The 20,614-nt window shown below is 62.2% G+C and overlaps 8 protein-coding genes across 8 annotated transcripts; 5 read left to right on the top strand and 3 right to left on the bottom strand.

Moving 5' to 3' along the window:
• Positions 1-390: 390 nt before the first annotated feature.
• On the bottom strand, positions 391-4,813 carry BXZ73DRAFT_97724 (cortical protein marker for cell polarity-domain-containing protein; the record flags this gene model as incomplete). Its single annotated transcript, XM_048027466.1, has 8 exons — positions 391-457; positions 525-1,302; positions 1,353-1,414; positions 1,466-1,647; positions 1,700-3,926; positions 3,983-4,296; positions 4,371-4,466; positions 4,520-4,813. The coding sequence occupies 8 exons, from the start codon at positions 4,811-4,813 to the stop codon at positions 391-393; spliced, it is 4,020 nt and encodes a 1,339-aa protein (XP_047881570.1).
• An 851-nt stretch (positions 4,814-5,664) lies between these two features.
• On the top strand, positions 5,665-7,067 carry BXZ73DRAFT_41202 (aromatic compound dioxygenase; the record flags this gene model as incomplete). The annotated part of the gene is made up of 7 exons (XM_048018731.1): positions 5,665-5,801; positions 5,867-6,113; positions 6,178-6,344; positions 6,392-6,530; positions 6,588-6,627; positions 6,691-6,751; positions 6,809-7,067. The coding sequence occupies 7 exons, from the start codon at positions 5,665-5,667 to the stop codon at positions 7,065-7,067; spliced, it is 1,050 nt and encodes a 349-aa protein (XP_047881569.1).
• A 407-nt stretch (positions 7,068-7,474) lies between these two features.
• Positions 7,475-8,038, bottom strand: BXZ73DRAFT_97722 (uncharacterized protein; the record flags this gene model as incomplete). The annotated part of the gene is made up of 3 exons (XM_048027465.1): positions 7,475-7,526; positions 7,585-7,831; positions 7,891-8,038. 3 exons carry the CDS (start codon positions 8,036-8,038, stop codon positions 7,475-7,477), a joined length of 447 nt encoding a protein of 148 aa, XP_047881568.1.
• A 198-nt stretch (positions 8,039-8,236) lies between these two features.
• BXZ73DRAFT_97721 (uncharacterized protein) lies at positions 8,237-9,062 on the top strand (the record flags this gene model as incomplete). The annotated part of the gene is made up of 2 exons (XM_048027464.1): positions 8,237-8,282; positions 8,809-9,062. 2 exons carry the CDS (start codon positions 8,237-8,239, stop codon positions 9,060-9,062), a joined length of 300 nt encoding a protein of 99 aa, XP_047881567.1.
• Positions 9,063-10,101: 1,039 nt separating this feature from the next.
• Positions 10,102-10,609, top strand: BXZ73DRAFT_97720 (uncharacterized protein; the record flags this gene model as incomplete). Its single annotated transcript, XM_048027463.1, has 4 exons — positions 10,102-10,254; positions 10,366-10,401; positions 10,460-10,529; positions 10,587-10,609. The coding sequence occupies 4 exons, from the start codon at positions 10,102-10,104 to the stop codon at positions 10,607-10,609; spliced, it is 282 nt and encodes a 93-aa protein (XP_047881566.1).
• Positions 10,610-10,841: 232 nt separating this feature from the next.
• On the bottom strand, positions 10,842-11,294 carry BXZ73DRAFT_40985 (uncharacterized protein; the record flags this gene model as incomplete). Its single annotated transcript, XM_048018678.1, has 1 exon — positions 10,842-11,294. A coding segment is annotated over one exon (453 nt), but the record flags the coding sequence as incomplete, so codon positions are not given.
• A 634-nt stretch (positions 11,295-11,928) lies between these two features.
• On the top strand, positions 11,929-13,347 carry BXZ73DRAFT_97718 (S-adenosylmethionine decarboxylase; the record flags this gene model as incomplete). Its single annotated transcript, XM_048027462.1, has 3 exons — positions 11,929-12,152; positions 12,238-12,510; positions 12,582-13,347. 3 exons carry the CDS (start codon positions 11,929-11,931, stop codon positions 13,345-13,347), a joined length of 1,263 nt encoding a protein of 420 aa, XP_047881564.1.
• Positions 13,348-16,854: 3,507 nt separating this feature from the next.
• Positions 16,855-18,976, top strand: BXZ73DRAFT_87933 (protein serine/threonine phosphatase 2C; the record flags this gene model as incomplete). The annotated part of the gene is made up of 4 exons (XM_048024774.1): positions 16,855-17,200; positions 17,365-17,745; positions 17,824-17,988; positions 18,525-18,976. 4 exons carry the CDS (start codon positions 16,855-16,857, stop codon positions 18,974-18,976), a joined length of 1,344 nt encoding a protein of 447 aa, XP_047881563.1.
• Between the last annotated feature and the right edge of the window lie 1,638 nt (positions 18,977-20,614).

Raw genomic sequence — 20,614 nt, 5'->3', positions numbered from 1 at the left:
GTGTATCTTCTCTCACGCATGTTCTTCTATGTTCACTGCATCTCTTTGTATTATGGCTCGTACGTAGTGTAGCCTGTACGCGACGAAGAACATCATGAATATCGAATCTGTAGTAGGAACAGCTAGAAGTGTCATATGCGCCGAGATTGACTCGAGTGTCTGGATACGAAGCACAAGGGGAGGAAGGGGACCTAGCGCCAGGGAAGGTGTTGGGACGGGGAGCCAACATAAGCGAACGACCTGAAGGTCGATCTTGTCATGGGGTATGGGGGGTTGTGTAGACGAGACGGACCGAGTTGGGAGTGGAGGAGAGGGCAGGACATGAAATGACGACGATGCGACGAAAGCATTCTCAATTGCGAACCAAGCCAAAAACACTGGAAAAATAAACTAGTACACATACGCGGCGGGAACGACGCCCTCCTGGCCTGTGCGCGTGTCTCTCGCGTACCACCAACTGAGCGAACGTAAAACACATTAGCATTGAGCGCGGGAGCGTAGAATATAGAAAAAGAGGGACGTACGCAGCGTCTCTATCATCGAGAATCTCGAGCTCCTGACCTGTCCGCAGGGGCAGCTCACCCTCACCCTTCCCGTCGAACGAGTAGCGGGCGTGGGCTGGCCGACTGTGGTCCTCACCATCAAGTGCACCGCCGAGGGCGTCCGACGGTGTGTCCGCGCGGACGTAGTTACTCGCGTCGGGGCCACCGAACGGATCGTCCTGCGTCGCTGCGGGCCCGTACCCGGCCCCTTTCTCATGGTGCGCGGTGGCCGCGGCCGCGGCCGCGGCTCCACCGAACGCTGTTGAGCCAAGGATCGTCGTGCGCGTCGCGGCGTTGATGTGCTCGAGGAGGGACGACGGACGGTGAGTCGAGTCGTCGTCCGCACCGGTGTCGGCTGGGTCGTAGTTGTTGATACCCTTGTCGTCGCGGCGGGCGAAGAGCGTCCAGAGGATCTCGACGAGCGCTAGGAGGAAGACGATACCGGCGGCGATGGCAATGGAAATGAGGATGACGACGCCAGTGGCGAGGAAGTGGCGCTGGTTGAAGTTGAACGAGGAAAGCGAGGCGAAAAGGCCAGCGACGACACCGGGGGAGCCGGACTGCGAAGTCGAGACGATGTACGGAAGGAAGGAGCTGCCGTCGAAAAGTGCGGTGGAAGCGTTGCCGAAGGACGAGTCGGAGATCGTGCCAGAGACCATAAGAACACGGTCTGTCTCGATCACACTGTTCGCGTTGTGGTTGTTCTGAAGGGGCACCATCCTGAGCTGGGTTACCTCCGTGGTGCTCTGGAGCGTGGAGCCTATATACAACAATCAGCGCGTGCCGGTAGCAAGCGATTGGATTACTCACCAACTGAGGTCCAGGACACGCCATTCCAGAAGGACAGGAACGACGTTGTGTTGTCCGTAGAACTATGAAGTGCATTAGGCTATGAATGGCGCCTGTGGATGCGCCCAACTCACCGGCCGGCAGCGAAGATGCTGCTCGCGTTGTTGTTGTTGATCTCCACAGCAGTAACAGGACCAGGCAGGTCACTACCATCACCGACGGCTGACCAAGTCGAGTTGGCGAAGGCGTAGGTAGCCACGTTGGCGCTGGTACCGTCCGCCAAGGCGATGGAACCACCAACGATGAGCGCCTCAGACTGCGAGTAAAAACGTCAGCGATCGCTCAACGAACTCCAAGACACAACTTACGCCAGAGTACACGACGTTAGAGACATCTCCCTGAATACCGTTCCCAAGCGCCGCCCAAACCCGCGTTGTGCTGTCGAGTGAGCAGACGGCGCGGCACGCGGCGGAGCCCGCCTGCGCGAACGAGCCAGCGACAATGATCTGGTTGCCGTCTGCGGTGGACTTGCTGATCGAGCGGACGACGACGGCGGCGCCGTCGCTGCCCTGGAGCGAGTCGACGCCGGACATGTCCCAGACCTGGGTTGCAAGGTTGTAGAGCGCGAAGCCCGAGGTCGAAAGCCCGTCGATCGAGAACTCGCCGCCGACGAAGAGCGAGTCGCCAGAGACGAGGAGGGAGCGGACGACGCCCTTCGGTTGCGAGCCCTTGAGTGCGGTGACCGTCTTCGCGGCGTCGTCGTACACGGCAATGTTCTGCGCGTTCACGCCGTTGGCGATGTAGCTGAAGTTGCCGCCGATGATGATGACATCCTTGGACGATGAGCTGTTCGTCCAGAACGCGCCTGCGAGCACCGCCGGAGCGGAAGCGCTGGGAGCGCTGGGCAGCGGCGCGAGGTTGGTTGAAGTCGTGGCGCGCTTGAAAACGTTGACGATGTTGGAAATCCAGCCAGTGGGAGTGCGACGATGGTGCGAGCGGCGCGCATTGGAGGACGAGTTGGAGGAGGAGGAAGCGCCATTAAAGGAAACCGCGAGGGGCGTGATCTCCGGCTCGCCGTTCTTGCCGTTCTGGATTGTGACGAATCCGGACGCCCCGAACCCGAGCGAGGCGGACACACTACCAGCGACAAACTCGGTGTCGCTCGACGTGCCGTTCCCAACGAACGTCATGGAACCGATGAGGAAGCCACCGCTGTTCGTCCACTCCTTGTTGGCGATGTCCCACGCGGCAAGGCCGGAGGCGTCCTGACCGGAACCACTATCTGTCGACGTGAAGACTTGCGTGAAGTTGCCCGTCATCAGGAGCTGGTTGTTCGCGATGTCAAGGGAGGTGACGCCGCCGTTGAGGCCACCGTCGAGGGCTTGCCAACTGTTACTGGACACGGAGTAGGCAGCGATGCCGCGGAGCGCGCTGTTGGACGGTTGCGCAGTGTCGGAGAAAGAGCCGCCCACGAAGACGAGGTCTCCGTCAACCACCAATGACGTTACGGCGCCGTTGAGACCACCGTTGGGAAGCGCAGCGAGAGCACCGTTCTTGAACACCATGATGTTGTTCGCGCCTGAAGCGGTGCCGTTGGACAGACTGAACTTGCCGCCAAGGAAAACCATCCCTGATGGGTGCTGACCAACAGCCGCGATGGACGCCGCTGCACCAGTCAAAGAGGTCGAACCCCCGAGATCGTTGAAAAGGTCGAAGCCAGCATTATCGAGGCTGGTGATCGCGGCGGTCGGGATCGCGCTGTTGTTTGTGGTCGTTGCACTGCTACCCAGAGGCCACTCGATGAAGCCAAACCCACGGTTGGAGATGCTCGCGGTCGAGTTGGAGCTCGAAGAGCTGGTCGAGGTCGTGTTCGCACTAGTAAGGATGAACTGGATACGGTCCGCGACCATCTCGACCTGCTTGGTAGTGTCATCGTTGAGCGCCATTGAGACGGTAGTGACAAAGTCTGGCGTGGTGGGGAAGATAGGACCGCTGTAGATGAGAGTGGTCTTGTCCTCCTTGTTGGTCTGATCGACATCGGTCACCCAAGGGTCCATGTTTTCTCCGGGGAAGACGTGCACAGACACGGTGGTACGGAGGTCGCAATCCTGGAAGTTTGTGCAGCCGGGAACGAGCATGTTGACCTGGTACTCGCCGGACGCGGAGACGTAGGGCTGCCAGGTGAAACTCGGCGCCTTCTCGACGGAAGTGTTGGCGTCCACATCAGCGACAAGCACAGTTTGGGTCGTGCCGGAGATGCTCGTGGAAGATCTCTTCTGGGTCCACGTTCCTGTCATCGTCGTGTTCGACGCGACAGGCGCAAAGCACGACGGGAGGTTGTCATCGGGAACAGCAGAGGCGAAGGCACCCGACGACAGCAGCTGCAGAATGTGCAAACCCGGGCCCGCACCCTGGAAGCCCGAGAGCGTGAGTTGGAAGCCAGTGATGTCCAGGTCCGCATCGAACAAGAAGTCTTGGTAAAGAACGCTGGAATCGGTGGAGAGAGGGCAGCTGTTTGTGCACGTTTTGTTCTTGTTGTCGGCCGGGTCGACATAGGTGAGGGTTTGGACGGCATTGTCAGGAATGGTGGCGACGCTGCGGAGACGCGCTAAATACCTCGGCTGCAATCCGAGGGAATATTAAAAACGCACCTGAACGCCGTTGTCCCGCGACCGTTGAGGAAAGTGTTGCCAAGGCGGATACCAACCGCGCTCAGGAAAGAAAACTTGCGTACGGTGATCACCGCGGTGCCTCCGTCCGATCCGAACCACGTACTGCCCGCACCATCGACACCTGCGGGGCAGAGGATGTTGGAGATGTTGGAGAAGCCGGTCTGGGTGGTAGAAGGGCCAGCGTCGACCTCCGCATCCTGGAGGGGAATAGGAACGAGAGAGGATGTGAAGGGCGTCGCGCCGGTGGAAAAGGGGACGGCGGGGTTGTTGGTGTTGTTGGCGCGACGGATCCGCTACCGAAGGAGGCAACGAAGCTACCGGAAATGAAAAGACTGGACTGGGACGAGTTGGACGTTATAGACAAGACTTGGGAGGACGCGCCAGGAAGGCCGCCGAAGGGGGCAGCAGACCAGGCCTTGGAAGCCACATCCCAAACGGCGACGGCGGAGCCGGGAGACGTGAACTGGCCGCCGCCCAGAGCTGCTTGCGGCCGGTGTCGCAAAAGAGTGCGCGCACGACGCCGTTGGGGGCGTTGACGCCAAGAGCGGCGACGGATCCGCCCGCGAAGGACGCGACGTTGCTCGCAGTGGTCTCGCCTACGGAGGAGAAGGAGCCGGCGAAGTAGAAGACGTCGTCGATGGCGCACCCTGCGAAGATGCTCCCTCCCGTGTTCGTCGAGGCGATCTTGGAAAGGGAACCATCGGCGGTCCGAGACAGAAGGGATGCGGTCTCTGGGTCGAAGGAGACAGAGGAGGCGTTGGTGACGACATCGAGACCTGCGAAGGCTCCGGCGACACCGACGGTACCCATGCGGTTGAAATCGACGAGAGGAGTGCTGGAGGCGGCGAGAGCGGCATTAGTGAGGAGGGCGAGGACAGCGAGGGGAGCGAGGGAAGGGGGACGGCCGTCGGGCGTGATCTGCGGCGGGAATCGCGCGCCATGGTAGGAGCACAGCGTGTGCTAGGGAAGGGGTATCGAGCACCGAATGGTGGAAGAGAGAGAGCCGTCGGCACCGTCGGTCAACGATTTGGCCTTGTTGTCGTGTTCGGATGCGTGGAGAGCGCGTTGGCGACCCGTCCTGCTGACTCAGCGCCCATTTTGGCCACCGCGACCCACACAGGCACGCTTGTTGCGATGAACATGCAGCCCGCCGCGAATGCTGCCTCAGCCACAAACGCGCACCCGCCTCGACGAGCCTCGATTCCCCGCCACGGGCAACGCAGCAGCCAGCAACCGCCCACACTCGCGCGCGAGGGTCGCAATTAATGCCCGCGATGCGTGGCTAACACGGGTTCATTTGCTTCCGCATTCGCTCACGGCCCGCCGAGCGCCCCATACCACGAACGTCGCCCCGCTTCTGTCTGCCCGCCGTGGCCAGGTCTGTTCTGGCTGCCTTGCCCGGTCACAGGACGCGTGGGCGTGAGAGCTCGGGCGCCGGCTAGGCTCTCTTCTTCACCCACAGTGACCACGCCGGGCGCACCGCAGCCCCACGACACGGCGCGCGAGATAGACAGTCACCTGCGCGTCGCCCCTCCAGCCACCATCGGATAATAGTATTGCGGCCGCCGTCGTCCCTGGGCTGCACGCTGGGGATACTTAAGCTCAATGTTGGGCCCCGGCCGAGCTCAGTAAACTCTTGATCTCTCTTGCATCCACCACACATGGCTTCCGAGCAGCAGATGAAGAACCCGCTCCTCGTCGGGCGCGCCATTCGGGCGCAGCTCGAGAAGGAGATCCCCACCGACCTCCCGCTCGAGCGCGACTTCCGGGAGGAGACGGACTACACCATCACCGACCAGTGCGTCTCTCGTGTCCCCGCCGACCTCATAATGCTCATATATGCGTCCCGGTGTGCTCGCGCAGCGTCCAAGGGCTGCATCAGAGCCTCTGCAAAGACCCCCGCTCGCTCGAGCTCATCACGTCGCTCGTGTCCCACCTGCACGCATTCGCGCGCGAGACGCAACTAACGCACGACGAGTGGCTGCGAGCGGTCACCTTCCTCACGCGCGCGGGGAAGGAGAGCACGGAATACAAGAACGAGTTCGTCCTCCTCAGCGACTGTCTTGGTTTCAGCGCGCTCGTCGACGAGGTCAACCATCCGAAACCTCCGGTGCGTCTTCATTTGATCTCGCGCGAGACAAGGGAGGTTCACGATTGGGGATGTGGGCCTCAAGGGTTGCACGGATGGATGCGAGGAGGGGCCGTTCTGGACGAAAGACGCCCCTACTGTGCCCTCAGGCTCGTCACTTGCCAAGAAGGGGACCACAGGAGAGTCCATGTACTTCGCCGGTACGATCAAGAACTTGCAGGGAGAAGTCGTCAAAGGCGCAACTGCAACATCGTGAGTGCTTGTGCGTCGCGAGAACATTTCGTCTGTTTACCTGCGAGACAGTGGCAAGCGGACGGAGACGGCTTGTATGACGTCCAGTACCCAAACCGCGAGGAGGCCAACGACCGCGGCACCATCGTCGCAAACCCCGATGGGACCTTCAATTACCGCGGTATCCTGCCTACTGCGTATCCCATCGTAAGTCCACAGATGCATCTCCATCGAGTATTGAGGCTGACAGCCTTGATGCACCAGCCCGGTGATGGACCCATCGGAGATCTGTTACACGCTCTGGGTAAGCCTTCAGTCCAGAGAGTACTGAGTTGGAAATGTCCTCACAGCCAGCGTGCCTACATAGGACGTCACCCTCACCGTGCATCGCACATTCACTTCAACGTCAAAGCTCCCGGATACGACGAGTGCGTTTGCGACTACCCTCTTCCATTGCTCCCCGCTGATACGCCAGTGCTCATCAGGCTGACTTCGGCGCTGTACCCATCACACTCGCCCTTCCTCGGCACGGACCCTGTCTTCGCCACCAAGAAGTCGCTCATCTGTCAGCTCGTCGAGGAGCAAGATCCGCGACGCTGGGCGGCAATGGGTTTCGCGGACGGCGAGGTGCAGTCCGGGCGCGTGTGGGTGTGGAAGTACGACTTCGTGCTCCCGACGCTCGGTCAGGTCGAGGAGCTCAAGAAGACTCGGGCGCAGAAGTACAGAGCCGCGGCGAAAAACTGAGGGAGTACGTCTTGGTCTGTACACACTAGAGTGATAGAAAGGCGTCTATGCTCAACCAAGCGCCTGTTGGATGTTCTTCAGCATGTACATTATTGACGCCACGGATGGATTGAACACGCACGAGCCACGGGTTTCATGTCGGTTGTTAGATGAACGGTTGTTGGAGTGATTACCGGTATCATGGTTGCTTCTTGAATCAGCGCAGCTCGGAAAGAGAGCACATATCATACAGACGGCAGATACTCGATATACTCTTGATGACGGGCGCGCCGTGGTCCGAGCCATTCCCAGAACGTGCCGCCTTCAAAGGGGCCGCATTTGTGCCGAAATAGAGTGATTTGAAGCGGAGAACACACTGAAGAATGGGACGCTCGAGCAGCAATGTATTTCGGAATCAACCCTGTCCTCTACAGCTTGATACCTACAGGGTGCGAACTCGGAGCATACATTTCAATCCGCCTATGCCGAGATGGAACCGTAAGCGGGCGAGCGTTACGAACGACGCCGAAGCACTCACTGAGGGAAACGGAGGCGGTGGACAGGCGGGGGCTTCGCATCAGCAGTCAAGAGGTTCACCACCGCACGCTCGGCCGACTTGTAGAGGTGGTCGAGAGAGTTGTGTTCCCAGACGTCGGAGGAGATCATGTTGGCGGCGATGGACTTGGTGATCGCGTTCTCGTCGTTGGGGGAGGGGGCGTACTTGTAAAACGCGACGACTCCAAAACTGGCGAGGACAGCCCTGCGCCAGAACGGAGTGTTCCACGCTGCATATCCGCCACTCGTTCAAGACGCAACCCGCGCGCGCAGGGGTGAAGATACGCACATTGCGGCTCGTACGTGTCCGAGTCCTGGTGCTCCTCGTGGTGGTGCTCGTCGTGCGAATGGGACGACGCGGCACGGCGCTGGAAAAGAGAGGTGGTGGCCCTCTGGGAGGGCCGAATGACGGCGCCAGCCGCCCGGGCGAGAGACATTGGGAGGAGAGAGATGCGGAGGAGGGCGTTGGGGACGTTGAGCACGGGTGCCGCCGCGAGCGAGGAGGGTGCTTACATAACCCGAAGCATCCGAGACGCCTTTGCGAAGTTCCCAGCGCTGCGATCGGCCACATGCTCGACGCGTCTTCTAGCTGCGTTCGCGTCTGCCACCGGTTGCCTTTGGCGGCGCGAGCAACGATGGAGCGATATCTGGAGCTGGTGCCCGACGCTGGTGCCAACGCAGGTGAGCCCGCCGCACCATCTGAAGCGACATCGCCCGCGTGCGGCGCGTGGACACGTCCCATCGCTCGCGATGGGCCAGGGCTATATAACGGCCACCGACCCTCCTCGCCCCATCAGCACTTCTAGCATACCACCGCCCTCTATTGCTGCCCACCTCGGGCCTCCACGGCCGCGCGCCCCCCTCCACCCCCCACAGCACTACCACGCTCCTTACCAAGACGCACCCGCGAGCCATGTCCACTCGCGCCCGCACCCGCACCCAAACCGCGCCCAACCACCCGGGCCCGACCCGCACCTCCCCGCGCTCGCCCTCCGCCCCTCCTCTCGGGCGACCTCGCGCTCCCGAGCGACCTCTTCGCGACCCTCGCCGGCCCGCTGCCCACCATCACCATCGGCACCGCGCCGTGCTCGCCCTCCCCGCCCCGCCTCCGGGGCGCACCCCGCACTCCGCGCCGGCGTCGACGAACGCGGGGAGCGCTCTCACAACCACCAGCCACCTCCAGCACCCCGGCTTCGCGTTCGCGCAGCGGCCCGCGCGCTCCCTGTCGCCTCGCCGTCCCCGCGCTCCCCGTGCTTCACGCCGGGGTCGGGGTACGCGCCGCCGAGGGGCGTGCTGGACCTGTTCGAGCTGCTCGAGAGCATGGACAGCGACGTCGAGTCCGAGGTCCGGCGCGTGCGCCGCGGCATCCAGGAGACGCGGATGCTCGTGCGCGCGTGCCGCGAGGACTCGGCCGCGCGCCGGCTCAAGACGATTGAGCCTGTCCGGGGACGCCAGCAGTAGACGGCAGGTCGAGAGGTCGATGGGGTTCAGGCATCTGCTGTTCGTACGTACATACTATCGTGCATGACATGGATTCGGGACGAGACTTTGGCTAACCAGGCTTGGACTCTGGCGATACTGTACTTCGTTATGGTTCTGTGTAATCTGAACGGTGTATGGATCCAGATTGTCCTCTTCCTGAGCGCTTTTGGTGAGTTCTGTTCGACGTTCATAGTTGCGACAAAGCAGCAGACAAGTCGGTGATTATTGGGTCCACGGTGTGTCCTCTTTGAACGTTCTAACCATGGGTTGTTGTACATGTCGTTACGACACTGACATGAGCTGAATTGACGTCAGGCTCCATGTCGATGAATGTTCTGGTCGTCGAGAACTTCTCTATATCCATGACATCCATACCTGACGATTGCGATGGTTTCAGAGTGGGCAATCGCTCTAGGTTTCACTACTTACCAGGAAGTGAAGCGTTGCACACCACGGAATTCGGGGTCTGCAATCTTGACATTACCTCGAAATTCGTCCATCACCATGGCACCTCCCAGACCGAGGTGCGGGTTACGGTGGCCCCGCCGCGGTGCCCTCGAGACAGGCGGTCGTGGCCCCAGTCGACCTCCATTTCGCCGTATCACTGCACTCTCCCTTCGACCCCCTTGGTGCTGTGATCTTGCAGCGAGGGTGGCTGAGATTGAGCCACCGCCTATATACTCGGGGTACTTGTTACGACAGTGGCGGCGCGCACCACCCACCTACCACCAGTCCACATGCTGCGGTACCAGAGTCTGCGAATCGAGTGCGCGCGGTGCGAGGGCCGAGCCATCCATGCAAGTCACGGGACGGAGGGCGCCCCCCGATCTGGGCCCCTTTCAGCAGCCCTATAGAAACCGAAGGCGTTCGCCTCCCGGCGCGCCTCGCTCCTTGACCTCCCTGCCCCAAGCCAACGCACCGCACCATACCCCCTCCGATCAGCATACATATAGCCGCAACGATGGGTGCGTACCGCATCTGCCCCGCGCACCCGCCGCCTCACTGACCTTTGCGGCGGATGATATCATCGCCTACAGCAAGCATTGAGACGCCCGTGAAGCTGGCCGCAGAGCGCAAGCAGTCCATCGACATCGCGACGGTCCAGGTGCTGGAGAAGAACCTTGCGCACCGCCCGGAAAAGAAGGATCTCATCGACCGCAACATTCTCAAGGTACGTGTGTGGCTACTTGATCCCCGGGGCGTATGCGTCGAGCGGCGAGGGTACCCGGGGGGAGCTAAGTTTGTCTATGTTCTAGATGACACCGTCGCCCCGGCGCTGCAGGCAGCGAAGGAAAAGCTGCAACGGTCGCAACTTGAGGTGAGTAGGGATAGGATCGGGCACGCACAAGTTATGCTGAATGGACTTGCACCCGCAGGACAAGCTCGAGCATGCACTCCAGGCCCGCCCGAAACCTGAAGAGCTTGTGAAAGAGGGGATTCTTAAGGGTACGTGCATCTAGACACTCGCCGCCATCCGTACCAGTAACCAACAAAACCATGCAGAATCCGAAGCTCCTCCTGCTTAAGCGACAAGCGCAACGGTTTGCCGTGTCATCGAGTCGTGATTATTAGCTGTGGGCGTCTTGCCGTAGTGTATGAATGTGTATGAGTAGTGCGCGAAACCCCTGTGCCCCCATTCAACTCATGAGCAAGGAAATTCAGGGATGAGCTTGGCGCACACGCACCTCAAGGCGTCGGCGATGTCTCCGCCGACATCAGACCCGTCTGAACAGGAACATGATGCGCCGCACACGGCGCTCAATCCCTGTCTCTCCTCTCTCGGATTTTCTCCCGGACTTCCTGCGCCGCCCGCCTTGCACCGGAGCTCCCCGCCCAGCCGCGCGCGCGGAGCCAGTGGACGAGGCGCGGGGTGACGGCCGCGGTGAGACCTATCCGCACGGGGAGGAAGAGGGTCTTGTGGATCGTGTACGCGATGACGATCATCGCCATGAGGCCCTCGTGGCCGGTCCCGCCCGCGGACACGGGCTCCATCTCCTGGCGGCCAGGCTCGGGAGGGGTGGTGTGGATGAGGGAGGTGAAGTAGCCCTTGACGTCGGCAGCGACGCGGGAGACGTGCTCGGCGCCGAGCACGTTCACCGCGGCGAAGGCGACGGTGAAGTCGACGGCGGACAGGATGATGTAGACCCCGAGCGCGTACCAGCCGTAGGACTTGATGAGGTGCTTGAGCCGCTGGGAGAGCGATGCATTGGGGGCAGGCCTGGGTCAGAGCCCGCTCCCGAGCCAGCAGAGGATGTCGAGGATGAGGAGCCGTGCGAGTCGGTGAGGCGGGCGGAGAAGTGGGAAAATGGACGCGAGCCTGCAAGCGAGGACCCAGGGGAGTTCCGGGGTGCGGTAGCGGCGATGCGGGAGAGCGGGAGGAGGGGTTGGGAAACGCGTGCAGTGAGGGCTCGGACGGCGGGGATGCGGAGGAGGTAGCTGCGGACCATGCTCGCGGGTGAAGATACCGTGCAAAGAGCGGGAGTGTGAAGGCGTAAAGGAGGAGCTGCAGTGGACGTCGGGGACAGAGGCGAGAGACCGACGTCGGGTGCTGGCGGCTCGAGAGGCAAGAGAACCGGAAGCGCTCGTTCGGTGGGCAGCGTCATGGCTCGGCTCGGGGCGCCCGGGGCAATGCTTGAAAGGGAAAAGGGCACAGCCACTCGCGCGCCGAGTGGCCATCGATCGGCCGGGTTTTCGACCTGCGCACTCAGCTGAGCACGTCCTGCTCGCCACCGCTCCAGTTCATGCATTCCTCGTCTCCCGTTCCCGACGACGCCTGCTGCCCCGCGCTGCGCTAGCGTTCCCCTCCACTCCCTGCCACAACTCTCAAATTACCCTCATCCCGTCCATGGCCGACAGCGAGCCCCAAGGCCCGTTTGAGGGGCCGGAGAAACTGCTTGAAATTTGGTTTGCGCCCTCCCCCGCAGACTGCCCTCAACCGCGCGACAGCGCGGATGGCAAGACTGGGCTTCGCACCGTTCCCCGCGCCGTTTGGGAAGAGATGCTTGACATCGTCAAGTGCAAAATACTATCCGTAGTCGAGGGCACGGAGCTTGACGCGTATTTGCTCAGGTCAGTCCACGCATCGCTTCTTGAGCATGCCATTCCCCGCATGCAGATGCTCATCTACGAGCCGTTTTGATGCATCGTATTTCAGTGAATCTTCGTTCTTCGTCTCCCCTCACCGACTTATCCTCAAGACGTGCGGCACGACGCTCAACCTTCTCGGTCTTCCCCGAATCCTCGAGATCGCTCGTGAGCACGCCGGCTTTCCGTCCGTGTACCGCCTTTTCTACTCGCGCAAGGCGTTCATGTTCCCTGAGCGCCAAATCGGGCCCCATCGCGAGTGGACGACGGAGATCGAGTTCCTCGACAACCTCTTCCCGAACGGCTCCGCGTACACCGTCGGAAAAGTCAACGGCGACCACTGGTTACTCTATCTCACTTCCCCCACCGAACTATGCGCGACATCTGCCCAAAGCTCTCCCTTGCTCGCATCAGCGCCTCCGCCCGAGGAGGCGACCACATCCACACCCGCACCGGAAAACGCAAACGCGGACGACGCGCTCGCCTCGGACTACACCATCGAGATCCTGATGACGAACCTATCCCGGAAGGCAGCGCGCCGTTCTTCTTCAGCGAGCCCGCGGAGGGCTCCGCCGGCGCGCGCGCGGACGGCCTCGCGCTCTCCGCCGCGCTCGGAATCAGCGACATCTTCCCGGCGCACATGACGACTCTCGACGCGTACGCGTTCGCGCCGTGCGGCTACTCCTGCAACGCGCTCCTCAAGTGGCGGCCGGACGCTCCCGCGGCGGGCGCGTCCGCGGAGGGTCCTGGGGAAGGCTACTACACGATCCATGTCACGCCCGAGGCGGGCTGGTCGTACGCGAGCTTCGAGTGCAACGTGCCGCTGCCCGCGGCGCCGACGGACCGGCCGACGCGCGTCCCGGACCTGCGCACGCTCGTCCGCCGCGTCGTCGACATCTTCCGCCCCGGCCGGCTCACCCTCACGCTCTTCATCTCGAGCGACGCCGCCGAGGGCGAGGACGGGCGCGCGGTGGAGGCGGCGCAGCGCGCGTTCCGGAGCGCGCTCACCCTCCCCGCGGCGAGTGGCGCGGGCGCGGGCGCGGGGGAGGGGCGCGGGTCCGCGGGCCTCTACAAGCGGACGGACAAGATCAACTACGAGTTCGGCGGGTACGACCTCGCGTTCGCGAGCTTCGAGCTGCGCGATGCCCCGCCCCCGCCCGCGACCGCGCCGCCGGTCTGAGGCTTCCCGCTCCCCTTTCGAGAACCCCGCCAAAACCTTCGCCCTCGCCCTCTCCTTCGCCTTCGCTGTCGTCGTGGCCGCCTTCGCCTTCTTCCCCGCTCTATCGCCCGGTTTGACGGCACTGGTGCCGATCACCGTGCGCACAGCCCGGCGGGCGCGGGGGGCACGCGGGAGCGGGCGCAGAAGCAGAAGCCGCGGATAACCACGCGCGTACGCGGGCGTAGGCTCGTCGATGCCCTTCCCGGCGGGCGCGGGCGCGAGGGGGGCCGACACGCTCAAGCTCAAGAGCTCAAGGTTTGCGTTCCGTCACGCCAGGCCTATGATGGACACGGGTGCAGGCGGGGACGAGGCGGGAGGGGAAGACGGGAAGGAGGGCAGATCTGGACGTGCGGCTCGCGGGTCGTCCAGGGCGTGCCGTGATGTATCGATAGATGTATGTGCGCTGCACATGTACATGCAGGACCTTGTACGACGCTCGGAGGGCGCGCGCGCGGGGCAACCTCGGTGCAGAGGTGTATCGATGCCGTCGCCCGCTGTGGCACTGGGTGCGATCACGGTCGGGCCACGATGGGGAAGAAGTTGTTGCGATTGTACGGCGCTGGCGCGAGGACCGGACGGTGCTGTCGTCCCTTGGCGTCACTCCCGTGCAGAGGCTGCGTGGATGACATTGATTGCGTTCGACCGCATTGAACTGTCGCCGTCTTCGTCGCATCAGTGTTGTGAAGGGTGTTGTCAGGAATGGGATAACGAGGCATATGTACAGCAGATCGAAGTTTGTACGGATGGTACCGTAGCGCCAGATAGAAGAAGGATACATACCTCGCGCCCGGTGGAAGAGGGTTCATTTTGACAGAGCGGCGTCCTGAAGGCAAGAATTAGAGCCCCAGAAGTCGGGATAAAATGTGGCTTGTTATTGGTTAGCGCACGCCAAGTTTTGAACGTTTAGGTTTGAACACCGGAAGCTTCAGTAGGCGAGTGAAGAACCGCGATCGGGGCCGTAATGAAGGCGACGGAGACGGAACAAAACATCATCTGTCCGCGTCAGCATGCGATAAGCTCTATGGGTCGGCTTGACAGTCGTTTTCAGCGGTGGTGATCCGGAGCCCTAGGGGGCGCTGTTGAAGACACAAGTAGTGGAAGGGTAGGCGATTGGCCTTGGAAACGGCGGCCGCACGAGCTTCAGCGGGGACGGTGCCGCAATCGATCCTGGCCGCAGGGGGTACGGTCGGCGAACAGGAAGCTTGGATCAGCGGGCGCCAAATCCTCGACACAGTCCGCGAAGCCTCAACCACCTAGCGTACGTGACGTACCGCGTACGTACGCGTATGAGTGCGCGTACCAGGCATCACGTCGCCCTAACGTACGTCCCGTCCATCGAAAGGCGGCTTGCCCTCACGAAGCAGCCACGTCTTGGGGAGGACTGGCCTGGCCGTCTGACGAAGAGCGGACGGACGCGGGGAGGCCTGCGGATGGGGCGGACCGTGCCGCGGAGTTGGGGACGAGGATGTGCCGTGAACATTGGCATGGATCGTTGCGTTGTCCTCATGGTGCTGCCGTCACCGTCTTCCCTAGTGGCGCCGGTCTGCCGTGAGTGCGGGTGGGCTGGAATCGGCGGAGTGCTGTAAGGAGGACGGAAGGAAAGGAAAAGGGAATGAGCGTACCTGTAGAGTGCCGAAGTACGCGTGCCAACGTGATCTGAAGGGCGACGCGGGGCGATGATGCACCGGGCTCACGTACGTGAGCCTGGATCTCGCTGGAATCCGTCGGAGGACGCTGCGGCGGCTTGGGCGGGCCAGTCTTCTACGCCGTGAGTCAACCCTGAACGCGTGGATGAGCGCAGAAGCGCTGACGTCGAATGATGGAACAAATAATTTACAGAGAAGGGGGACGCAAGGGCACGAGGCTTGCGCTTGAATCGTTGGTACACAGGTCGCGGTGGCGGCGGTTGCCGCACGAGGGCAGGAGTGGTCCGTGTTAGTGCTTGCGTTCGGCCGGTCTGGGCTGGGGAGGCAGATGCACGGCCGTGCTTCGAGCTTCGTTTGTAAAGCCCCCGAGGGAGGGTGGGGTCTATGATCGAGGAGAGATGCTGCGAGTGTTTTGAGTAGTTGAGTAGGAGTTCTCCCGAGGAACGGGCGGGCGGCGGTTCCCGTGGGCTTCGGCACACCGCAAATGTAAGTGCTAAATACATGAGGATCAGAGTCTGTGGGCTGGGGCGAGCCGTTTCCGAATGGTGGGGGGATTACGTACCAAGAAAGCGGCACGGTAAGGCTCACGAAGTTCGCAGCCAGGAGTGCTTCGTCAAGTATTTGTTTTGGCGCCCTGCGGAGTAAGTGTATTATCGCTCCAGGATGGCCTCGAGGCGCATGAGACGAGGTGCGGACGTCGCTGAACGCGGCCGCGTGGTGAGATGGAAGGCGTTGTTGAGCAACGTCGATGATGAACGCGCGCGCGAAGAGCGGCGAGCCTGCGTCGATGGATCAGCTGTCTAGCGAAGGGGAATCGGTGATGTTGACAGTGCATACAGCCATCTTCTTGCATCTGCGTACGTCTTCCCTCTGCTCTCTCGCCCGCGCTTGGCCAGCGACGTCTCGGACAGGGAAGCTGCCAGAGTTGATCATAGAATGCCGGCGGCATGTGGACGAAAGGACGTGACGCGCTTTGCGCTGTCTCTCTGGCGCGCTGGGAGGGAGAGGATGAGAGTCGGGAGAGAGATGTGGGTGGGCGCGCGCTGCCGGCTTTGGGCAGGGGGAGCAAGCGTGGCTGAACGAGCTGCTTAAGCGAGGGGAACGCCCACGACGCGCAGCGGGCTCGCGCGCCTTGCTCTCACCCTCCTCTCGCCACAGACACGGACGCTCCCCAGGCTTCCCCAGGGCTCGCCGGCAACCTACTGGGCTCTCCCCGCCGGCGTTCTCCCGCGCATGGCTCCTCGCGCCCCGCTGTCCATCTTGTGCGCCGCGTTCCCAGCCCTCGAGGCGACACGCGTCGGGCGTGCACGCGCTCCGTCTTCGCGTCCTTTGCTCGCTCGCGCGGTGCTGGTCGTCATGTTGCACGAGCGCCGTAGGACAATCGACAGGCTCTGACTCGAGCTCACGCCGGGGAGCCCAGGCCCAAGCTCATTGTGCAGCACACGGCCGCAGCGGGGCGGGCGCTCCGATGGCGCTGGCGGGGGCGTCGAGGCCGTTGGAGACGCTTCGCCCGCGACGGCTTCGCGCGCACGCATTCGGTCGCCCAATTCCTCTCTTCGCCCGCGCCCGGTGCCGCTCGTGCGGCCTCCTCCTGCCCCCACATGCATCCCCAGCATCACCCCCATAAATCAGCGGCATACCCCAGGGCCCGCGACCCCGCTGCCCCGCCCGCACCTCCCCCTCGCCTTCCTCCCCGCCCTGCCCCGACGCCTCCGCCGCTCTCGGCTGAAAACCACCCCTAGTCCAGGCCATCGTCCCCCATCCCATCCCCGCCCAGCTCCCGCCCGCCCCCGTCCCCCGCCTCCCCCCAGCACGGCTACAAATGGGCATGCGCGTCATTACCCTCACACCAGCCACGAGCCAGGAGCAGCAGCGCGCCCTCGAAGAGGTCAAAGACTTCGCGCTCACCGACATGGACCGCGGCGGCCAAGAGCGCTGGACGTACCGCATGCTCCAGGAGCCTGCCCTCACCGAACACCTCGAGAGGATTGCCGAGCCGCGCACCTTCCCCTCCACCTCGAACCCACGTCCCAGCTCTTCTGCCCTCGCCGTCGACGCTGTCTCCTTCCAGCCCTGTCGCTCGTGGCACCATCGCTCCCAGGACCGCTATGTCGTCGAGGAGTGGCCGCTCCCCGGCGGGAGCTGGACGTACACCGCCGTGTTCGACGGTGCGTCTCGTCGTGATCTCCCGGATTGCCGCCTCCCATGTCGCCTCTGTCTCTCGTGCCCTTGCCCCCTCACCCTCGAGGCTGGTGTTTCTGCCTCGCTGTGGCAATCCATGCTTTTGGGACACGGAGCGCGAGCGAAGCTGATATCGCTTCTCCCGCCGCAGGTCACATGAATCACGACGCAGTCGACCACGTTTCCGCCGTGGTCGGCCCCCTGCTCAGACGTGAGCTCGATGCCGCTCTGCGCGCCGCCCCATCGCCGTCCTGCCCACCCAACGCCGTCGCAGACCTCCTGCGCCGGACGCTCGAGCGCGTTGACGCCGACCTCATTTCCGCCTTCACGTCCCTGTTCCCCGCCGACCCTACACACGCAGATCCAAGTCATGCACACGCTCTCCTCAATGACAAGGGCAAAGGCCCTGGGGATGGAGCGGCGGGACACTGGAGGGCTGCCCGCGCGTTCGGAGGCTCGACAGCGCTCGTTGCGCTCGTTGACCCCACACAGGCGAACCTGTGGGTGGCCAACATAGGAGACTGTGTCGCGGGTGAGTGTGAGCCACTTGCAAAGGAGTTTCAGGACGCTTACTACTGGTTGTGACGCCGTTGCTTGGCTTGTCCCTCAGTTTTAGCCGAGAAGGACGGACGAGAAGGGTGGCGAGGCACGGTGCTCAATGTCATCCACAACGGTGGTAACCCACAGGAACTGGCACGCATCCGCTCCGAACATCCAGACGAGCCTGAGTGCACATGGAACGACCGGGTACTGGGCTTCCTTGCCCCAACGCGTGGTGAGTGGCTCTGCTTGCGCTTGCGCCCAGCGTCGGCTCACCAGTGCTCCACCACTATCATGATTCGGATGTTCTTGGCTACTCCCCTCGCCGCTCGTTGCATTATGGGTCACCCGCTCTGCCGCCCTCAATCGACTACCGACCCTTTTGTTCCCTGGCTCGCATCCCCCGGCGGTACATGGCCCGATGGTGCGTCATCTTGACCCCACGCACCATGTGGCCGTCCTCGTTGCGTCCGTCACTCTTCTCGACTGCCGATATCGAACGGCGTGCTTCCGCCGGCCTCAATCTTCGACCGCATACACGGACCTTGCGGCTTTCCTCGGTCGTCCTCATGTCGTCAACGCGACCTTCCCCGTCCCGCACGCCGTCCCGGTATGCCGCGCCGGATCATCGTCCTTTTTCCACCGGCCCGCCTCCCGCCTCCTCATCTTCACTTGGCAATGACCTTCGGAATTAACTTGAACCGCACGAACTGGAACGACGACTCCGCCCCACTGTACAACTTTCGCGACTTCCTCCATGCACCTTGGCAGCGCTCGGCGACGCATGGCTCAAGCTCCCCGCGCCGTACGCCGCGCTCGTCTTCGGCCATCTCGACGCCGACTGGCTCGCCGCAGAGGCCATGGCGCAGCACGTCCCGCGCATCCGCTCCCCTCCGTACCTCTCCGCCGCCCCGGACGTGTACCACCGCGCGCTCGATCACGGGGCGCGGGTAGAGCGCGTGCTCGTCCTCGCGAGCGACGGGCTCTCGGACCTGTACGACGGGTGCGCGTTCGGGGAGATGGCGCGCGAGTGGGCGGGCGCGGTCGGGGGCGCGGCGGACGCCGGCCCGAGTCCGGGAGGGAGACGGGCCAACCTCGCGCTCGCGCTCCTCCGGGAGGCGATCGGCGGCGCGGACGCGCAGCTCGTGTCGCGGACGTTGACGGTGGAGATGGAGGAGCGGTGGATGGACGACACGACGATCGTCGCGCTCCGGCTCTCGTAGTACACCAAGCCTGCCGTCGACGCCGGCGCACGTCGCCTCGCCATGATTGCGCAGGTGGCTGTTGTTGCATCGTCATCTCGTGGGCAGGCGTCATCGCGTTCTTATCCTTGAGCCCATTGACCGTCCTGATCGCCTGTCCGCCCTACGTTCGCGTCGTCGACGCCTAGACCTTATCATCCTTCACTGTAGCGATAGTTCAAGCCACGTTCAATACATAGAGTTCAAACCACTGTCTCTGTGTAGCGCCTGATAACACGCGGAACCACATGGAATGAGAAGTGGATGCCCCGGGAGGACATGGTAGGAAATGGAGAATAGTTGCGAAGGTGGCGATCACGCAGCATGTTGAGACATGCTCGTTTTCTCTGCGGGGTGACGAGCGCGAGCACGGACCCGACGCCCCGCCGGACGGAGAGCGGTGCGCCTGTGCCTGCCATGGTCATCGTCGTTGCGGCCACGGATACGGTGCCAGGCTCCAGCCGTCGTGACTCCACGGATGGCAGCACTTGAAGTGCAAGTATATGGAAGCAGGACACCGCGAAGTTGCGCGGGTGAGGCCACGAGCAGCCGCGCCGAGCACGACGTCCGCCCAGAAGTGAGTTCGAATGTGTAGATAGCTGTGAATTATCATTGAAGGCACATCGTCCACAAGTACAGCCTTCACACGCGGAGGATCGGCCGGCGACGACAGCCCCATGAAAACGTCTACGATGGTCTGGAGGTATCGGATAAGAAGGTCCTGGTCTTGTTGGGAAGACTCGAATTCCAAGGCAGGAACATCGTCGCCTGAGATGGTCATGAGAAATACGTCGCGCAAATTCATGGGAAGACAACACACCTTGTTTAGATGTCTGACCGGCCTTCGCCGAATCCTGGTCATTCCCTTGGATGACGGCTGAATGAAGAGATCAGCACGGCTGTAGAACAAACCGAGACAGCCAGTTGGAAAAATACTATTTTGCGGGCGTTATCCAACTCCTTGATGGTGCCCACGCCGCTCGGGCCCACCGTCGTCAAACCGCCGTGATATACAAGAAAGGACGCACTTCTGACTTGATGGCCGTGGATAGAAAGGCCCACAAAGGGAGGAGAGAGATGGGTGGCGTCTGCCCGCTGGGAGACGTTGCGAGAGAGAAGCACACCGATCTCTTCACGAGTTGTGCGGCCCGTCACAGCGACAACTTTGGCTCCCACACGATCGGTCTCCTCATCTCCAGGGACCATAATGAGGGAGGTGGCATGCCATACGCCGGCTTTCCTGTTATATGCGTTCTTGTCGCATGACCTCAGGGTGTTGGGGCGAGCCAAGTTGAGGAGGGAGGTGATGAAGACGATCTGAGATCGCAGGTTGTGAGGGGAGGTGGACTCAGAAGAGGGATCGGCTACCATCACGACGGGCAACGGCCCAGCTTCGGAGCCCGAAAACGCGTAGAAAAAGCCTGTCAAAGGAGGTCAAAGGTGTCTTTTCTGCCGCCTTTTGTGCGCGTGCGAAAAAGGCACTAAAATGGGCAATTTCTCCGGATGCTTTACGGGGTGCCGAAAAGGATCGATAAAGAGACCTTTGGTGCCCATTTCAATACAGCTGTTTTCATAACGATAGGCCCTTCGGCTAATCGTCCTCGAATAGGCTGTTTAAAA

Source organism: Epithele typhae (genome assembly GCF_022376455.1).
Source record: "Epithele typhae strain CBS 203.58 chromosome Unknown BXZ73scaffold_5, whole genome shotgun sequence".
Classification (NCBI taxonomy): domain Eukaryota; kingdom Fungi; phylum Basidiomycota; class Agaricomycetes; order Polyporales; family Epitheliaceae; genus Epithele; species Epithele typhae.
The sequence above is the reverse complement of the archived record's forward strand: the minus strand, read 5'-3'. Positions and strand labels throughout refer to the sequence as shown.